Source organism: Phalacrocorax aristotelis, chromosome 1 (assembly GCF_949628215.1).
Source record: "Phalacrocorax aristotelis chromosome 1, bGulAri2.1, whole genome shotgun sequence".
Taxonomy (NCBI): Eukaryota; Metazoa; Chordata; class Aves; order Suliformes; family Phalacrocoracidae; genus Phalacrocorax; species Phalacrocorax aristotelis.
This window is the reverse complement of record NC_134276.1, coordinates 142965452-142984829: the sequence shown is the minus strand read 5'-3', so window position 1 is coordinate 142984829 and position 19378 is coordinate 142965452. Positions and strand designations below refer to the sequence as shown.

The 19378-nt window shown below is 44.8% G+C and overlaps 2 protein-coding genes across 20 annotated transcripts in view; both read left to right on the top strand.

The window, feature by feature from the left end:
• The window catches only part of PPFIBP1 (PPFIB scaffold protein 1), a 116497-nt gene extending 103003 nt beyond the window's left edge, over nt 1–13494 (top strand). For all 19 annotated transcript variants that reach the window (XM_075113398.1, XM_075113297.1, XM_075113350.1 and 16 more), the window contains 8 exons: nt 942–1053; nt 1200–1288; nt 6818–6940; nt 7732–7857; nt 8711–8899; nt 9451–9630; nt 9976–10041; nt 10805–13494. In XM_075113398.1, the coding sequence (XP_074969499.1) occupies nt 942–1053; nt 1200–1288; nt 6818–6940; nt 7732–7857; nt 8711–8899; nt 9451–9630; nt 9976–10041; nt 10805–10891 (972 nt within the window). In that variant the 3' untranslated portion in view covers nt 10892–13494. The remainder of the gene's footprint in view (nt 1–941; nt 1054–1199; nt 1289–6817; nt 6941–7731; nt 7858–8710; nt 8900–9450; nt 9631–9975; nt 10042–10804) is intronic.
• Nucleotides 13495–16067: 2573 nt separating this feature from the next.
• REP15 (RAB15 effector protein) lies at nt 16068–16809 on the top strand. The gene has a single exon (XM_075081978.1). The coding sequence runs from the start codon at nt 16126–16128 to the stop codon at nt 16807–16809; it is 684 nt and encodes a 227-aa protein (XP_074938079.1). The 5' UTR covers nt 16068–16125.
• The last annotated feature ends 2569 nt before the right edge of the window (nt 16810–19378 follow it).

Here is a 19378-nt window from a genome sequence, read left to right as displayed (position 1 = left end):
CATATGGGTTTGTAGATTAATTAGCACTTGTTTATGGTAGTTATTTTATGCCTGTGTGAGAAAGGTGTAAAAAGCTGCTGTTTTGGTCTGACACTATTTTCTGCACATTTTACACAAAGAGGAATGAGGATTTGTTATACAGAAGCGTGATCAGTTTCTTTGTCTTAGATCATTATAGAATTGTTTACATATTGTTTTCTAAAACTAGAAACATGAAAAAAGTTGATTCAGTCTGTACTTTGAATCCACAGTATTTGCTAACATTTGAATTTTCAGCTTTTAAAAATCACTATCTTCACCAAGATAGTAAGCCTGTTCTCTCAGTGAGGCAGTGAGCTAATTCAAAGTTGTAGTTACACTACAACCAGAATAACAAAAGCATGATATGGGCATAGTGGCTTGTAATAATGTTATCAGAGGTAACGTTAACTAGCAAGCACTGGTGAAAGTGTATATGGGATTGAAGAGATCCTGGAATGGCTGCACTTGCAGTTAAACTCAGGATGGTGTTATGCATTTGGAAGTACTAATAAATTTCAGTAACTCCTGGGATTTTCTGGTGCTCTTTGCTAAATAATTCCTATAATCTTACTTGCCTAAGTGGGAGGGAAGGAAGTAATCCCATCAAGTATTCTTCTGAATGCTAACGTGTTTTATAACGAGGGGGTTTTTAACCTGGTATGAGAATATTGTGGCTGACATTTTCATTCTGTTTGGAGTCCACTATGTTTTGAAATTAATCCACCACAGTGAGTGGGCCTTTCCCTAGTGCTGAACATGTGCTAAGATGATGCTGATATTCAGGAAATAGAAAATGCACCTGCCAAGTCACCAGCAAGTGCTGTGTACAGTGTGACTCTCTGAAACCATTTGTAATTCAGCAGAGGGAAAAATAAAACACAGTATTGTCTCTAGGTTTGCTGCTTTCCTTCCTTTCACAGGAGCTTGGGATAAAGCACCCACTGCATCGGAAGAAGCTTCAGCTTGCTCTGCAGGCACTTGGGTCTGAAGAGGAAAACAATCATGGAAAACTGGATTACCACTGGGTTACCAGTAAGATTTAATTGCATGCTGAAGCGGCAACTTCTGATAGGGGTTCCTAATCATAGCTAATTTGTGGCTTAAAGAGTAAGAATAACACTAACTGGTGCTGGGTAACTTGGCTACCACACTGACATGAGTGTCTGTCTCTGCCTTAGGGTGGCTGGATGACATTGGCCTCCCCCAGTATAAGACCCAGTTTGATGAAGGAAAGGTGGACGGCCGAATGCTCCATTACATGACCGTGGTGAGTAAATGGCATTTCTTTTCCTGACATCTTGTTTGTGTTCTTAGTTTCTCCCCACTTCAATGCCTGCTGGCATACCTCCAGATAGCTCACTAAAGACCAGGTGAGACTGGAGTGACCTGCTTTCACTGTACCTGTTGTTGTGGCTACATAGATACTATATTCGCTTAATATCCTCCTCCTTCTCCATCTTCCTCCTGCTCCCTTTGGATCAATCTGCCAGCAACAGCAGCCTTTTTTGCACCCCACAGCACCAGGATCTGTGCCTTACTGTGCACCTCTGCAGGCAACCTTCTACCCTTCTCATATTCACCTCCTCTCAGCCTCCCCCAAGCCTTCCCCCACAGGTAGCCCTGGCCCCAAACACACCCTGCTATGAGGGGGAAAAGGGGGTCCATCCAGCAGCTGGCCCTGAGAGACAGCTGGCTGTGGCTGGAGAGGAGGTGCTGCTATGAGCCATCATTGCTAACCTTCTTTCCCTTGGGCCTCCCGTGCAAGTGGCTACTGGCCAAATCCTGGCTGGCTCCACAAGCAGCCTACTTGTGGGGTGCAGAAGAGGATCTATGGCTGCTTGGGCAGCTCTCATGTCACAAACAGCTATCCTCAGGCCCCATATGGCATCTTATGGGATCCAGTGTCCACAGGGAGCCAAAGAGCCGGATCACAGCGATCTGGCTTGTAGCTTCCTAGAGCAGAAAGTCGGTGCCCATGTGGAGGTCAGCAGACCGTCTGTGCGTTACTCTGGGTCTGTGTTGAAAGTCTTAAAAAGGAATGTAAAAGTAGCATGCGGTCACTGTCTGTGCGTGAGTTTTGCTCCAGATGAACCAATCTACTGAAAGGAAGCTAAACTTGGAGCTTACTTTTACTTGCTTTTGCAGTGTCACAGAGGCTGCACCTATATACTAACAACAGCTAAACATCTTATGTGTCTCATGAGACTTTCTGACAGTAATTTCAAAGATGTTGAATGGTTCATAAACTGGGTCTTCAAATTTTCTGGATAACTGAAGGGAGAAGGCTGAAGGAGGTCAGAGTGTCAGAGGCATCGCTACTGCTAGAAGAATATGCCAGAATGCTGTACTTGTCTGTGTGCTTCACTGCAGTGTTAAAGGACCCCTTGGAACTGTAGTTAGTGTCTTGTGTTAAGTTAATGCTAATAGCTGTAACCTGTAGAAAACAGAAGGCCTGATGCTACTACTCACCTGGAGGTATTTCCTATATTCTTTCCAGCTTTAAAGATACTATCTTAAGGTGGAAGACCAAACATAGTAAGCAAGAGCCCGGACTCAGGCTCTTGAAGAAATGGGCAAGAAATGGGCAATCTTGTGCTTAACAGCTGTGCATGATATTGATGTGCTCAGGCAGCATTTGTAAGTACACAAAAGTGTGTAATTCTGTGGTCACAGTTCATGCAGCTGGGCTTTTGCTCTTCAGGTTGTTATTAATTAATAGAAGTAGGTGGAATTTTTTTCTTCAGTGAGCAAATATTCAGTCTACTTACCTATTCATGTGGCTGCTTAGGTGAAGAAAACCCAAGCAATTTCCTTTGAAGAAAATTGCAGTTTTAAGAGCCAACTTGTTTGAAAACAGGCTACATTTATTAGCTTTTGTATAATGTATTTAAAAATGCTTAGCACCAGCATCAGCTCCCCACGTTACTGCTGGTCAGGTGAAGCCAACTCAGCAGGTTTCCTTACTGTAAGGTTTCAGGTAAGATGAGATAAGACCTTTGTTCTTCTCTGGAGACACAAATGCAAACTGAGCATTGCTAATATTAATTCCTTCTGTATAACAAAAAAGAAACCAGTCACACTCCTGTTCTCCCTTGAGCCATGCCACGGGCAGAGTAAAAGTTAATTTTTATGCCACATTTGCATGTATTTTATATAGGCTGTACAACAGCACCAGGAGGAGACCTAGGGTTGATATATCAAACTCTCCTCCTGTAATACAAGCACAGCACTGCTGAGGAGCTGCAGCTGCTGCCAGGCCTCACCTGCCTTGGCTACCTGGCATGACTTGGCTGTTGAGTCCATTTTGGTCAAATGTTAAATATTTGCTGCTTATGTAGTGTAGTTTGTTGTTTGCTTCCTTTAGCTTTTTGTGTTCAGGCATTAATATAGAAGAAAGAGGTAGTTTCTTTCTTCTGCTTCTTAGGACTTGGAGATCTGGTGCCAGTAGGCTCCACTGAGCTTGATCTTGCATTGGGAGACTTTACTCCTGTATTACCTGAATAAGGATTGAATGCAGATAAGACGCAGCATAGGCTGTATTGTAAGGGAACTTGTGTTATTCAACAGTCAGCCTTTTTTCTATTAAAAAAGAAAGAAAAGTAATAGGTGGACAGAGGAGGGATGCGTAGCAGGAGCTTTGTCTTTTAAACAGATATTCTTTCTGTTACTTCCCCTTAACTGTGGATCACTAAGGACATTTTTAGGCAGAGTTTAACCATCAGATTGTAACAGCAGCTTCAGTGTAAATGATCGGCTAAATACATACAGCTAAATACAGGTATATAACAGAATCACAGAATGGTAGGGGTTGGAAGGGACCTCTGGAGATCATCTTGTCCAACCACCCTGCTTGAGCAGGGACACCTGGAGCAAGGAGCACATCACCGCATCCAGGTGGGTTTTGAATGTCTCCAGGGAAGGCAACTCCACAACCTCCCTGGGCAGCCTGTTCCACTGCTCTGTCACCCTCGCAGTAAAGAAGTTTTTGCTCATATTGAGGGGGAACTTCCTGTGTTCCAACTTGTGCCCATGGCCCCTTGCCCTGCCATTGGGCACTATTGAAAAGAGCCTAGTCCCATGTTCCTGACACTCACCCTTTAGATATTTATAGGTATTGATGAAATCCCCCCTCAGTCTTCCCTTCTCCAGGCTGAACAAACCCAAATCTCTCAGCCTTTCCTCATAAGGGAGGTGCTCCAGCCCCCTGATCATCTTGGTAGCTCTCTGCTGGACTTGCTTGAGGAGTTCCACATCCTTCTTAAACTGGGGGGCCCAAAACTGGACACAGGACTCCAAATGTGGTCTTGCTAGGGCAGAGTAGAGGGGGAGGATAACCTCTCTCGATCTGCTGGCCACACTCCTTTTAATGCGGCCGAGGATACCATTGGCCTTCTTGGCCACAAGGGCACACTGCTGGCTTATGGTCAACTTGTTGTCCACCAGCACTCCCAGGTCCTTCTCAGTGGAGCCACTTTCCAGTAGTTCAGCCCCCAGCCTGTACTGGTGGATGGAGTTGTTCCTCACCAGGTGCAGGACCTTGCCCTTGCTCTTGTTGAATTTCATGAGGTCCCCCTCAGCCCAGCTCTCCAGCCTGTCCAGGTCTTGCTGGATGGCAGCACAGCCTTCTGGTGTAACAGCCACTCCTCCCAGCTTGGTGTCATCAGCAAACTTGCTGAGGTTACGCTCTATCCCATCATCCAGGTCACTGATGAATACATTGAACAGGACTGGACCCAGCACAGACCCCTGGGGAACACCGCTAGTGACAGGCCTCCATCCAGACTCTGCAAAGTATGAAAGAAATACTTTTTAAAATCACATGGAGTTACCCTGACTTAGCAAACCACAAAAGAGAAACTCTAATCTTAGAGTTTATTTGGGCAAGTGAAGAATGTAATCTTAAATATTCTGACAAAATAAAGTCCAAACACTTAAGTAATTCTGAAACATATTGAGCCAGGTTAACCCTGGCACAAGGATGCATAAATTTATCTGTTAGCCAACTTGCAACAGCAGAGATTTGGACTGTGAGGAACTTAATTGGCATAGTTAGGACTCAGTTACAACTGAAGAGCCTACCTTAGCAGGAATGCAAGTGTCTCAGCATGTGACCACAGTTGCAGTGCACGGGAGGTTTTTCTTTTGTAGCACCCCTCTGGAGCAACAGGAGCAATAAGTGAGGTGGGAATTCTAGCCAGGCCTGTCACACACTCCTCCTTATAAGCTTTCCATGGCTTGGATCCCTGAATGACAGAGAATCTGATTGTTTTGGTTTTGAAATGATAAATTTCTGGGGCAAGTCGTTGGAATTAAACCAGAGGTGGGCAAAATGTGACATTTTCTGCATTGCTTAGTTTCCAAACCTGTCAGCAGGTCAGGGTGTTGGGTAGCACCAGCAGCCTTTTTTGATCTGTGAGCCTCATCTAAATCTTCCGTCTGCTTCACCATTGTCCACCACGTGTCCTGTGAGTTGAGCCCCCTTGGGTGCCAGAAGGCTGTGTCTCTCCCCTCCTCCGTGGTTTGAAGGAGCCCTGAGTACAAGAACGAGAAGAGGGAACTTTAATGAAGCCAAAGTAAAACTCCTGCTTGCTACTGTAGTCACAAAGAGGGGAACTCAACTCTCCCATCGATGCTAAGGTGGCTTAACATCAAAAAGCCACCTGTCCAGCTGAAGGCAGTCTTCTGTGCCCAGTGGTCAGTGCAGAGAGGGGGGCGTTGTGAGGCACTACCTCATTCTTTAGCATGGCATGAATTGTCCCAAGAGATGCCTGACACTTTCCGTGGACACTGGCGGGAGCCTAAACAGCCGGTCTGTGCAAGCTATAAAATAAGTCCCCTGTGAGATGAACATTTAAGTAAAAAACATTGTGAGGTTTGAGCTTTTGGAGAAAGAACCGGCTGCTTTTGTTAGTAGCACCAGTGCATTACAGGGAGGAGTGTGGCCATGCCTTTGCAGGTTCTTGCCCTTCGATGTGTGAGAAGTGCCTCATCCTGTGCTGAAAATGGTGTGGTGTAAAGGCACAGCCAGGTTTCCTTGTGGTGCCTTGCCACAGAGCCAACCTTCAGGATGCCCATGTGTCCAGCGTGCTCCCTTGACACGTACAAGGGGGAGTCGGCACTCCTGGCCAACCTGCTCTCCTTCCCTCAAATGGTAGCAGGTGCCTGCACAAGGTAGGAGCTACACAGTGATGGTGAGGTGGGGCCGAGGAGACTTTAGCTGAGCCTCTGCACAGGCTGGGTATGGGCACCCTTCCCATCATTCCATCACTTGTGACAAGCATTTTAAAAAACAATTATCATCTGCAGCTGTGGGAGACCAACCTGACACACCTTTGTATTTTTCTTCCCTCTTTTTCTTTTCATTCTAACCATACAGAATGTCTCAATTTTCAGGGTAATTTGTGTTTTCAATTAAACTTTTAGCTGGATGTTTGTGCTATTAAAACTTTTGGAAGGATTAAATGCAAATGCCAGGTGAGTCTGATGCACTGTCCTGGCTCTAATCAGATCACTGAGGATGTGTCATTCCACCCTCTTCCCTTCTCATTACCCCAGGTTTCTTGTAGTAAGCCCTGTACCCTATGTGAAGAACATCATCCAGGAGCTAGTACAAAGCAAGCTTTTATTTTGGGACAGATGGTTTGATGTTAATCACGTGTCTCACAATTAAGATCTTACCCCAGAATGTGTCAGATATGCCATTTTAAGCCAGGGCCCAAAGCAGTCTCCTCCAGTTGGGTGCTGGCTCTACCAGTAAGCATAATTATGTTTATTAACTCCCCTTTCCTCTTGACAGGATGACTTGCTGTCCTTGAAAGTTGTCAGCGTCCTACACCACCTCAGCATCAAAAGAGCCATTCAAGTTCTGAGAATAAATAACTTTGAGCCCAACTGTCTGCGCAGGAGGCCATCTGATGAGGTACTGTTTTAAGATGAAACTGTGAAGAGGAATCCTCTACAGTTTTGCCCTGGTGTTCCTGATTATTCCTGCTCTGCCCTCTCCTCCTTTCTTCTCCTTCCTATTCCACTGTTTCTTTTTCAGTTTCCTTTTTCTCATGTTGTTCTTCCAAGTCTCATGCTCTGCCATCACTACCTGGAAGACTGCTTTCATTCCTCCACTTGTCATGGCCCCAGACTCATGTCCCCTTGCCAAAACTCCTGCTCCTCTTCCTAGCCAACAGCTGGCTGTTTTGGCTGTCTCTGATGTGCTGTCTGGAACATAAATCATCTTGAACTCAGCGCACTGTTGCCGTGAGTCTTGTGTAACTCTCCAGAAAATTGGTGTCCGTGTCAGTTTTCTGCATAAAACGAGTTTGGCCCTGTTACTGGGCAAGAGACTGCCATCGGTTTGTTTTGGAAGCTGCTTATGCTGGGTAGGGCAATGAACAATGAAGCAACCCAGACTCTTGGATTCACGATGCATATCTGCAAGAAAAGCACAGTGGCTCGTGGAGCTAGTTAAATTTTCAGTTCTACTGGTAGAAATTGCAAGTAGTCCTAGTGCACAGCAGGATAATCAAATGCCCACTGTCCAGACCCATCTCCACATTGGTATTGCTGCAAGATAGCAGTCCATAAAGAGGTTTTTTTTCTCAAGTGTGAAGTGAGCTTGCATTCATTAAGGGCAGGAGAGGTTTGTTTCAAAAAAGATTGGGGCTGGGACAGCTGAGTTGGGAAGTCTCCTTAACTGCCTGTTCCTCCTGTTCACAGAATAACGTCACACCTTCTGAGGTCACCCAGTGGACCAACCATCGCGTGATGGAGTGGTTACGCTCTGTTGATCTGGCAGAGTATGCTCCTAATCTGCGAGGGAGCGGTGTGCATGGGGGACTGATGGTAAGGTTTTAGCCTGGCTTATTCCATTTTATTTTAAAAAAAATATGGCTGAGAATCACTAGAGCAAAGTTCTGACATTATCTTTTCTGCACACACCTTATCTTCTTATTCTGCTTAATAAGGAGTCGCTATCAAAATTTATTACGCTATAGTTTAAAGGACACAAATGCCATGGACAAAATCAGTGTGGGCAGCAATGGGTTTGATTGTCTGTACTCCCCTCACAATTTAATTTAGGTATGGGATTTTCCACCTTCTGTCCTACAATGCTGTACACTGATCCTGTGCTGTTAAACAGCCACTGTCTTCCTTCCTAGACCTGCATATGTTTTTATTTTGTGTGGGAGGCTTGTTACTTTTGTAAAATTTGTGATTTCAATGTCAAACCAGGCTTGTTTTTAACTGCTCTAACATCAAATACTCCAGGCAGGAGACTTAAGCTTGCGGAAGTTTGTTGTGGTGATTAAGAGGTATATCCCTGTTCCAAACATTTTATGTCTGTTCATTTTCCATCATTCCTCTGCTTACATTCTCCAGGATTCAAGAGGATGGCGGGTAAACATTTTGTGGCAGCTTCACACATTACATGAGTTAAGCGTGGATTTATCTATTCCTTTCTTCTTACCTGCCAATTTAATTCTATTTATAACTCAAGAAGGAAAGCCTGGAGGTAGCATTTTATGAATCCTTTAACTAGTTAACTCTGTTTTCTCTCTCTTTGTTGTACGTTTCCTCTCAAGTACAAAACCTGCAAAGCAACCTTAGTGACTGAGATAGGCTTGCCTGTTGATGTCCTTGAGCCCTCATCAGACAGCACTAGCTTCAGCTGGATTCTCTGTGATTTGATTAATAGGTTTTGGAGCCTCGTTTCAATGTAGAAACCATGGCACAGTTGCTGAACATCCCACCAAACAAGACACTACTGAGACGGCACTTGGCGACTCATTTCAACCTCCTCGTTGGGCAGGAGGCCCAGCAGCAGAAACGTGAAGCCATGGAGTCCCCAGACTACATCCTCTTAACAGCAACTGCCAAAGTAAAGGTAGGTCACTTGTTCTGGTCAGTGTGTGAACTCCTGGCAGACATTTAGATCTCCAGTGTGCTGGTTTTATCTGTGATTGGAGAGTAGTTCAGTAAGGTTTGAGAAAAGGGGCTGGCAGCTGACGAAAGAAGCATGAAGAGCAGAACTGGGCAGACCTGGGTTTGACATTTGTGTCTACTATGAATGCACCACATCTCAGCCTCTCATCCGCGCAGACAAGCGGTAGCATTCTTGCATGTTGTCTTTCTGTCTGTGATGGAAGATGTCTGGGAGGGAGACCGTCTCTTACTGTTTATATGTTCACGGTTTAATGCAGTGGGATTCTGATTTGGGATCATTTAAATGGTGTTGTCTTAACAGTGGTAGAATGAGGGGACACATCACATTCTTTCAGATGCTACTGTTGTGAAATACAGCTATTCAGAAGGTCTTTGTTTAGGAGAGCAGTGGGGGTTTGATCTTCCATCGTTGAAACACCAATGAAGAGTAAGAGACCTGTTAATTCTTTGCCGACTCTCTAACTTCTTGTCAATTTTCTCTTCACTTGTAAGCCAAAGAAGCTTGCCTTCAGCAATTTTGGGAGCCTGAGGAAGAAGAAGCAAGATGATGTGGAAGAGTATGTGTGTCCTATGGAGCTGGGGCGGGCATCTGGAAGTGGGTCAAAGAAGGGTTTTAAGCCTGGCCTGGATATCCGAGTATATGATGATGATGATTTGGACAGGCTGGAGCAGGTAAGCCAGTGCTAGCAGTTTGGAGTCCTTGACTGTGCTGTCAAATTTGGTTGAAAAACCTTTCTTTTCCTTTTGCTTTGGCCTGTAAAGGTCCTGACTTCCTGCAGTCACACAGCACCACTAATAAATGTGCCTCTCAGCCCAAGGAGGTTCAAGCTGTGAGTGCAGTGCCTTTAGGACCTAGTCTGGCATAACTGTCCTCTCCTGACAGGGACACTCCTCCCTTCCTCTGACCATATGGAGTGTAATCAAGCAGTTATATTATTTGTTGCACTTAATTGCCACTCTGTCGTGGCATACAATGAATTTATTATTCATTCATTTTTCGTTATCTGTTTTTTGTAGATGGAAGATTCAGAAGGAACAGTAAGGCAAATAGGAGCGTTTTCAGAAGGCATCAACAACTTGACAGTAAGGCTTAAATGTGGGGTCTGTGGAATATGATCTGTTTCTGTATGACGGATATAAACCCCTTGACAGTTGCTAGTGGTAAATAGCGGTGCTATAAATATAAATATTACCAGCACTGCTATTTAATACAAATACGCTAAGTACAACTTTTCTTCACCCTTACTGGCTGTGTTAAGCAGCTACATTTTGTAGTTTTGGGGGCAATTGCTTGGATTGATTCCAGTGCATAGCGGGACCAAGTCTTGGAATAGAGTGAAGCACCAACTAGGAGTCAGATGAGGTCCTTTGGCTTTTGTACAGGGACAGCGGGGGAAAAGAAAAATTAGCAGTTGTGGAAGATACCTGCCCGTCCTGGCTGGCAGGTTCCCCTGGCTGGGAGTGGTGGCCCATGGTCAGCAGCCCTCTTTGCTGACTCTCCATGCTCCAGGGAGGGCAGAGGACATGGTACCCAGCTCTAAGCTGGCGGGTTGTCCATGGGCTTGCCAACTTAGTTGGGCTTGCCAACTAAGAGTCATGGCACGTTTTCTTGGCGGAAGCCCAGCCCCAGCCTGCGTTCCCCCAGCCATTTGGGCCAGCGGAAAGGGACCGGAGTCACGAGCTGATCAGGAACCAGCGTGGGTGAAAAACATCCTCAGCAGAATGAAGCAGTGGCTGGCAGAGCTGACGGTGCTGTTTGCTGCCAGGTGCGAGACTGGACCGTCCCAGGTGCTTGATTTTTGTTGCGAGGGCCTGAATCTTGACTTTCCTCTCCTTTCCTTTCTAGCACATGTTGAAAGAAGATGAAATGTTTAAAGACTTTGCAACTCGCTCCCCTAGCACCAGTATAACAGATGAGGACTCCAACGTGTGACAGTAACCACCAGGCACTGGCAAAGGCTCACTTTCCTGTGTGCAAGAAACGTCATCATTATATGTGACGGGCAGCAGATCATGTACATTACATTGCTCTTGCTTCTGTTTGTTAGAAGTAATACTAGGGGGTGGAGAATAAAAAAAATAAAGGAGGAAATAAAAAAGGTGCCTACTCTAAAGTTGCCATAAGAAACACCCAGACACTGGTGAATGGTAATTGTTTTTACTATATTTAATGTACAAACTGGTGATACGTTTCAGAGTGTTGCATTTAAATTTACGTGGTATCATAGTGCTCCTTTTGCTTATTCACAGCCTCAGATAATCCTTTATACTGTTTCAAAATAACAGAAGATGTTAGCTAGAAGTATTGCGTCTGTAGATATTGTGCATCAGCTTTCTCTAGGCTCTCGGCTGAAAAAAGATGTTACTGCTGTTTTTCAAGTGCATTTGTTCAGCACAGGTACCAGTTCTGCCCTTCCTACAGTATCCAATGTAGGATTTTAGTCATCCATGCCTTGCATAAGCTCCCCAGTAGCTCCTGACTGTTGCTCTTATTTTTATACTGTTTTATAAAAAAAAAAAAAAAAAAAGAAAAGAAAGAAAAAAAGTATATGAAGTACATATAAAAGCAAAAATTTAGATTTTGTGATATAGAGTGATGGAAAGTTCGAGGTGTGGGGGAAGGGAAGAGGGTTGTAAAAAGATTATGCCAGTTTGCATACCAGCTGGTTACTGGAAAAGGCAGGCTGACCTTTGGAATTGTTTGCTTTCATTGCTTTTTACTAAGTGCACAGTTTAATGATCTTCCGTTGGGATGAAACAATTATAAAGCGTGTTTCTTCTAGCAGTGACTCTTATGGAAACTGCACATTTTAAAATGTCGTCTTTCTCGTCCCCAGCAGCAGTATTTATAGCAGTCAAACAAGGTTATTAACACTTCTGTGACTTAAAATTTCCTTAAAGTCGAGAGTACTCCCTGCGTATGGAAGGGATATTTCTGTGCTGTGACTAACGTAAAGATGGTGTAGTTGCAAAAAAAAATAAAGTTATATAGAGAAATGTATAGGAAATATATTATTTCATATTATTGAACATAAGGTGGGACTTTTCCTCAAATATTCAAGTGTCAAACATGTTGCTTGTCATTTTTCCTTCTTAAATCACAGCTCCTCTGCTTTTGAAGATCATCAGACTTTAAAAACCCTAACTAGCCAGTGGAAATCTGCCGTCAGCCTTTTGGTATTGCGAGGTGTCCTAATCAAAAGCAAACAAAAAAAAGTAACTCTGTTTATCACAGTGGTCATTCGTAAGGTGTTGAACATTGCATGTATTTTAGCACAATGGCATGAAGCTTCTTTGCTTTGTAAAGGCAAAAAAAAGTACAGCTGGAATTGTTCCTTGCGGTGGTGTGTTGCTTTGCCAAGCGTTTGTCACTTCTTTCATCGCTCTCCTTGCTGGAAGTGAGACCGTTTCCGACGTGTTGCTGGTGTGGTGCGAGGGATGTTAGATTTGTGCTGACTTTGTGGGTATTTCTGAAACACTGGTAACAACGCTAGGAAAGGAAGAAAGGTTCTTTCAGGGGCTTCCAGGGAGCTCCCATCAGATGTTGGGGTAGACTGTAGATATACTCTAGCATTCTATTATTGTGACCTGATAAGCTATTACAGCCTGGTTCTTTGAAGGATGGGCAGTGTAGGCTATTATTTATGTACCAGGATGAAAAATTTTATGTGGACCGGTTGTGTTACACACAATTCTAGTGCTGCTATTTTCTCTCTGGAGCCAGCCAAACAATCCGTAATGTATACATAAAATAGTTTTGTGCTGCTTACCGTTTGTCTACAAACAAATCACAACTGATGCTTTATTCCTGACTAAGTAACGTCTGCAAATAATACGCCGTCTGTTGTTTCTTCCTCTGCAGTTGTGGGGGTGTTGGAGCTATTTTATTCGGGTGGAAATACCACACTGTGTAACATTTGCCATCAGCTTTAAGGTGCAAATGCTTGGGATGTGAAGTCAGGGCTCACTTTCTGTGAGTACTTTGCAATACGGACTTAAGACCCTGCCGTCCCAAATGCTGCGGAAGCACTGGGAAGACGTGGCGCGGGCTTCTGGGCAAAAGTATTCCTCCAGATTCACTCTCACGAGACACTGGCTAGTGAACATAACAACTGGATGTTCACAGGGGGGAAAAAAAAGGAGGGGCTAGTGACACATTACATTATTATGTGCTGAAATAGGCACAAACAAATACTCTCTGTTTTCTCTTCGGTCCAGTGCTATTAGCAAGCATATCAGCAATGGCAGATGATGGTTTATTTTAAGTCCAGTGTAAGCAGCATTCTCTCCAACTAACCCTTTTCCTACGTTTATCAGTTGGAAACCAGGTTGCCCCTTCGAAGCTGCCTATTGTCTGAACGTTGGTTATTTTATGGGGGTAGAATGCAAAAGCAAGTGATAAAGTCAAGAAGTGTATGTGCGCTTGTGCACAATTTGATACCGTTGGAGTATTTTAATTTGTGCGTGTTTGAAGAGGGCAACATAACTACTGTGTATTGCCATGTAAAATCCAATAAAGTCTGTGGAAAATGCCAAGTGTTTCTGGAAGCTAGTTCCTTTTTAATGCATCCTCTTTTTTGTTTTCCTTTTTATTTTCCTAGGAAGCTCATTTTGTACTATTTAAGAGACAAAGGAAGGGAGAAGGGGCAAAATCGCACATTTTTTTGTGGACTGATTAGCTTGTTTGTCAGTAGTGTCTGCAGAAAGACTCAGCTAAGAAATCGACTCTCCCAAGTGTGTTTACTTATTTCTGGCATCCGGATTTGAACCATCTTGGGTTGTTTGGTGTGGTGTGATTAGAAGGTGCTCCCCATTGCTCGGTGTGTGCTCCTTGGCGAGTTCTAGCAGGGTGCCAAAGGAAGGACCCGCTCTGGCCCTTCTCGCTGTAAAGGGCACCCATCTCTCTTGTCCCAGGTGTCATTCCCCTCCCTCTGCCCTCGCGGCCCTCAGCAGTCATAGCAGCTCATGCCAACGGGAGTTTGAGCTTCCCCAAACTACATTTTGTTGCAAATGATGATCAGTGTTTTGCTGAGTGGAGTCCAGATAACGGACCAGAGAATGCAGAACCCCCATCTCATGACGTTCATGTCTGTGGTTTTGTTCATCAGCTCAACACCTCAGTGGGAACATTGACAATAAACAGTTTGAAACCTAGAGGATAATAAACTTTTGCTGTCTGTTTGTTTACAATGCTGAGGAAAAGTTAGATGCGTATCAATTGAGCCTATGGAGATAAAGCCCAGCTGTTTTCTGTTCGCTTAAATTACGTACATGCTTAGGAATGGAGAGGTAATACAGAATAACCTCTGGAATTACTCTTCTGATTCCCACCCACTAGGTATTGCTGCAGCCTGGCTTTCCCTTTAGGAGAAAAGTTGCACTTATCCTACCTGCATGCTTTTTATACCTTGTGCCGCTTCGTTGTAATGAATGTTTAGTGCATACTTTATGCTTCACGTCAGTATTTTGGCATTTTCGCTTGGCAGCAAGAGCTTTTCCTACTAAGCCTCTTTATGCTCAGTTGGGAGGAAGAAGGTAGTGCTCTTTGAAGCAGCTAAGAAGCAAAACTTTCTGAGTTGCCAGTAGATTTGGAGCAAGGAGAGATTTGGTGCTGGGAACCCTTGAAATTAAGAGTTACGGTCAAAGATAATAGGAGAATCATAGAATCACAGAATCATAGAATCATTAAGGTTGGAAAAGACCCTTAAGATCATCAAGTCCAACCGCTGTCACTGCCAAGTCCACCACTAAAGCACATCCTCAAGCACCACACCTACCCTTCTTTTAAATACCTCCAGGGACGGAGACTCCACCACCTCCCTGGGCAGCCTGTTCCAATGCCTGACAACCCTTTCGGTGAAGCAGCTTTTCCTAATATCCAACCTAAACTTCCCCTGGCACAGCTTGAGGCCATTTCCTCTTGTCCTATCGCTTGTTACTAGGGAGAAGAGACCTAGTAACAAGCGATACCCTCATCGTTGCTGTGAGAAGGTCACGAAGGAATGGAGTTGGGCCCATGACACCGTTGTAGACCTATGGAAGAAAAGATATATAATATGTAGGACATGATCTGTTTTTTAGAGAGAGAGACCCAAGGGCAGCAGTGGGACTGACCAACCTATGTACCTGCGAAGGTGTTTCCTTGGGGTGGCAGGAGCACATGAACATCTGTAGGCAGACGAAGAGAGAGATCGAATGAAGATGTTTTGAGCAATGAGAGTAAAGAGGGCAGAGAAAGACAGATCCTAGGCACTTTTTTTTCACTTGTTCAGAATGAAGGGGAGGAGGAAGAGCAGCATTTAGCAGGACAGAGCCTGTTTCTTGAGAATGGTGGTGAGATCCTGGGCCAATGAAGAGACTATAGTGTTACATTTGGCACCAGCAACATCCAGAGCTGAATAGGGGTGGCTCCTGCTGCAGCGGTTACAGATGTTCCAGCTTGCACAGCTAGGGAGACTGGACATTTAAGGCTAGGAAGCTTATTTGTAGCAGCATTTGATAGTCGTGTGTGGTGGTGCGTTGACTGTCCAAGCTTCCCTGAGATAATCCAGTTAGAGGCAGCAAGAGCACAAGCTTCTCGGTTGACCCAAAATTCCCACTGAGTCCATGTGCATTGCCATGGCACACCTAATGCCACTGACAGTAGCGGCTGTTAGTATTGAGATACAGGCAATGGCCCATCAAAAAAGACCACTGTGTCATTTGAAGCGCGTGGTAGAAATCTTCAGGTTCGGATGCTTACCCTTCTCTGGGGGATTAAAAGAAAAAGGTGGTTTATTCTCATCTCCAGGATCAACCAGTGCCAGTGAAATGGCTTCTCTGTAATAGTCCTAGAAAGGAGATCAAAGAAGGTAAGATCAGACTGGAATGAGATAGCATCAGCTAAAGAAATGGTGCCAGAATAAACAATAAGGAAAAGGACCACAGATGAATTCAGTAGGTATGAAAGTTACTGGGCCTGTTGGGCTGGTCATGGCTCAGCGGAGTAACGTACCCAGGAGAAAGCCCATCTGCCCTGCGGGACGGCAGCCTGCTCACAAAGCTCAGCTCTCTGAGCTCAAGCTTCGTAGGTCTGGCTGAGCCCAGTGCCACAGAGCCTTCGCTGGAAAAGGAAGGGACTTCCCCGAGGCGGTCTGCATGTGGAAATGACCTCCTCCTGCACGGAAAATGGGCCAGAAGGTCTCACACGAGGACAACCAGGAGAACAAGGCTGAAACTCTAGTCATCTGTCAAGTCTTCAGCCAAGGTGTGGTCCATGCATCTCGAAGGCTGCAGGACTACCTTGGTTTCATGGATCCTCAGAGCAAATTCCAGCCAGCCACAAACATGCTGAGAGAGATCTTTTTGGTCAACTTCATCAGCTTCTTTGTGGAAAGAGGAGTGGAAGAATGTATCACAACCAGCAAAATGACCAAGCAGCAGTCCTCCCTGTTTGGGGTGGACTGGATCTGGACTCTGTCTGGAGCTGACAAGCAAATCAAACTTCACGTTGCTGTGCAGGCTTTACAGCTGGCTGAGCTTTTCCATAGCGAAGGCGGCCCCACTGGGGCGGTGGAAGACTGCTGCCGGGAAGCCGTGCTGGCAGATGAGTGCTTCCAAAACAGGAGCAGGTCTGAGAAGCTGGCTGAGTCCTGCTGGCTGGTGGGACAGGACTGCCTGGGCTTGTTCATCGTGTTTGGTGTGCCAGGGAAGCCCAAGGACATCCGTGGAGTCACGCTAGACAGCATTGCCAAGGAGGAGCAAAAATGCCGCCTGTCGGGCAGGAATGCTCTACGGCAATTTGTCACTGGTACTGACAGCTTCCTGCCCACAAAAGACATGCTGGAGAACTGCCTCAGCACAAAAATCTGACCAACAGAGGCGGGCAATGCGTACATCAACTTTCTGCAAAACGCTGTTTAACAGCAGGGGCTTTGCACGCTGGCACCAGAGCTCAGCTCTGCCTCTCTTTTCTTCTCGCATGCCATTCCCTCCACCCCCTTACTTCCCACTCTCTCCTCCACCCATGGCGTTCCCTAAGCCCCCGCAGGAGCCAGGCTGAGTCAGTCTCTCCAGGTTTTAAACAACAGGAGATGATACCTGCCAGAAAAATTATTATAGAACGCATGTCATTTTTCCAGAACATTTTGTTCATCAGACATTAAGTCTTGGCTGGAGCTGATGAAAGGTTTATCGCCCCAAGCCTTTGGGAGGGCATGTTAGACTTGACTCACAGCCTTTGTTTACTGTGTGGCAGATTTTTACTGTAACAGGAGGTTGAGGCTGTAATAAAGAAAATGTACTGGTGCTGGTCAGAAGATTTGCACCGAGTGTGAAGGACGACACCAGGGCTCAAAAACACTGGTTTGGAGATAGATAGGAGCTGGTTCACAGCTAAGAGCTGTTTCCCTTTATAGAAATGGGCTACATGACAAACTTACTAATTACCTGCCTGCCTGTTAAAAGTATATCAGTGCCAGGCTATGGAGGGCCTTGGAGCTGTGACTGTACTAGAGGGGCAGGCTTGGTCCTAGCTGCAAAGCCTCTTCTTGCTGAGCGGCTGCATCAGGTCAAGGTGTAGCAAAAACCACTGGCAGGTGTTAAAGAAAACTTGGGGAAATCAACCAACAGGGACAAAAACCTGGTCCTGGAGACATTGGCCAGAGCTTTTGCTTTTCAGGGCAGCAGAGGCAGCTCCTGACCACTCATGGCAGAGAGCAAAAGCCTGGAGGAGGCAAAATTATTTCACTTTGTTTTCAGTAGCTTAGCAGCTGATTGCATTTATGGACTAATTTAGTCCATTTTCCTCAGTTTTTAATGGACAAAATGAGACTTTTGGGTTGCACGGTTATAATTATTTTCTTTCAGCCACTGTTAGCCAGTGAAGGAAGACCTGATCAGTTTTCAAACTGGTAAACCCACTTTGCGTATAGTTCTCTGAATAGCTTTGTTGGTGCAAATCTCCTCTGCCTCTAGTTTTCTTATAATTATTTCATTCATTTCACAGATCAGAAATAATTTCAAAATTTCACTCACATTTTGTTATTTACTATGCGAAGTATAAGATGGGGCAGTTGTGACAGCTGTGAAATAATGGCTGTTATTTACACAGCCATTAAAAAAGGGTATAAAGAAGCTGCATCATCAACAGCTGTTTTCACTGCTTTCCATGGTGGAGGCTGAAAGGTGAATTGAAATAAAAACACACACAGAGAACTGTGAAGTTTTTGCTGAGTTGTGTGTGGGGAAGGGCAGCCTTTTAGTTTTGAAATAGTTGAGATACAGGTGGTTTTAAAGAGCTGGCATCATTGTATTTTGTGCATGTAGCAAGAGTTTGGTGGGACAGGACAGTTCTGGTGTTTTACATAGAAACCAGACGTAGCAGTGGGGAGCTGTGCAGAAAGTGAGGAGATGTCCCATTCAGGAGGGTTGGGTTGTTGGTTTGGGTGGTGGGTTGGTTTGGTTTTGTTTTTTTTTTTACTTTCCTGTTTAAAGTAACAGCATAGCCAATACTGCAGCGGGATTGACTGGTTTATAAAACACCAGAGAAAAGCTTTAATTTTGCATTAAACTGGTATCTTATAACTAGTGCGTGTCTCTTAAGCAAGTCAGTTCTGTAGGAGCGCTGGCTCTCTGAAAACTGGTTGGTCTTTTTCCTTCACATGTTTTGCATGATTTTTTAACCTTGGAAAGGGAAGGGGAAAAATTAAAACGTCTTGACAATATAGAGTTTGGACTATGGAAGTTACACACTGGGGCAGTTGCCCATTTGGTTCATAGCCTGCAGAGTGGCTCTGGTACCTCAGAGATGTCACGCAGGCTTGGTGTTTATCCTGGGAGCTGTGCCGCACCCTTTGCGTTGTTGCCTTGAGAGTTTTAGCTCTGAAGCCCAGGCCCTCAGTGATGGTGGGAACTGGCCAAGACCCTGTACTACAGGTAATAATAACGATGATGCACAACAAAGCATTTAACAATGTAAATTTAACCATTTATCCAGCCAAGCTGGAATATCCGCTCAGGTGATTCACAGCCATACCACAAGTTTCGGTAACTGCACTTGCTCATTTAACAGGTAAGGTGCTGACCTCAGAATTTAATCCCATGGTAATTTGTGTAATAAGGTTAAGCAAAGTTAAGGGTTTGGGTTGTTTTTCCTTCCTTTGGGCATTGTTTGCTAATGTATAGTTTAGTATAATGTATAGTTCACACTGTAGTTGAGCTTGAGAGCTCACGGAAGTGTAGCACTGAGGAAAGGCTATATGTGAAGTGGCAGCTTGCAGCAGTGCTGCTGTTGGCCGGTTAGCTTAGCCAGCTAGGTCTTCATAACAAGAAAAAAAAAAAGCAGCAGACCACCACACCCCACTCTCTTTAAAGAAAATTTAAGAAGCACGATTAGCTTATCAGAGGGAGCCACCCTACCTGGGTACACCAGGGGTTTCTG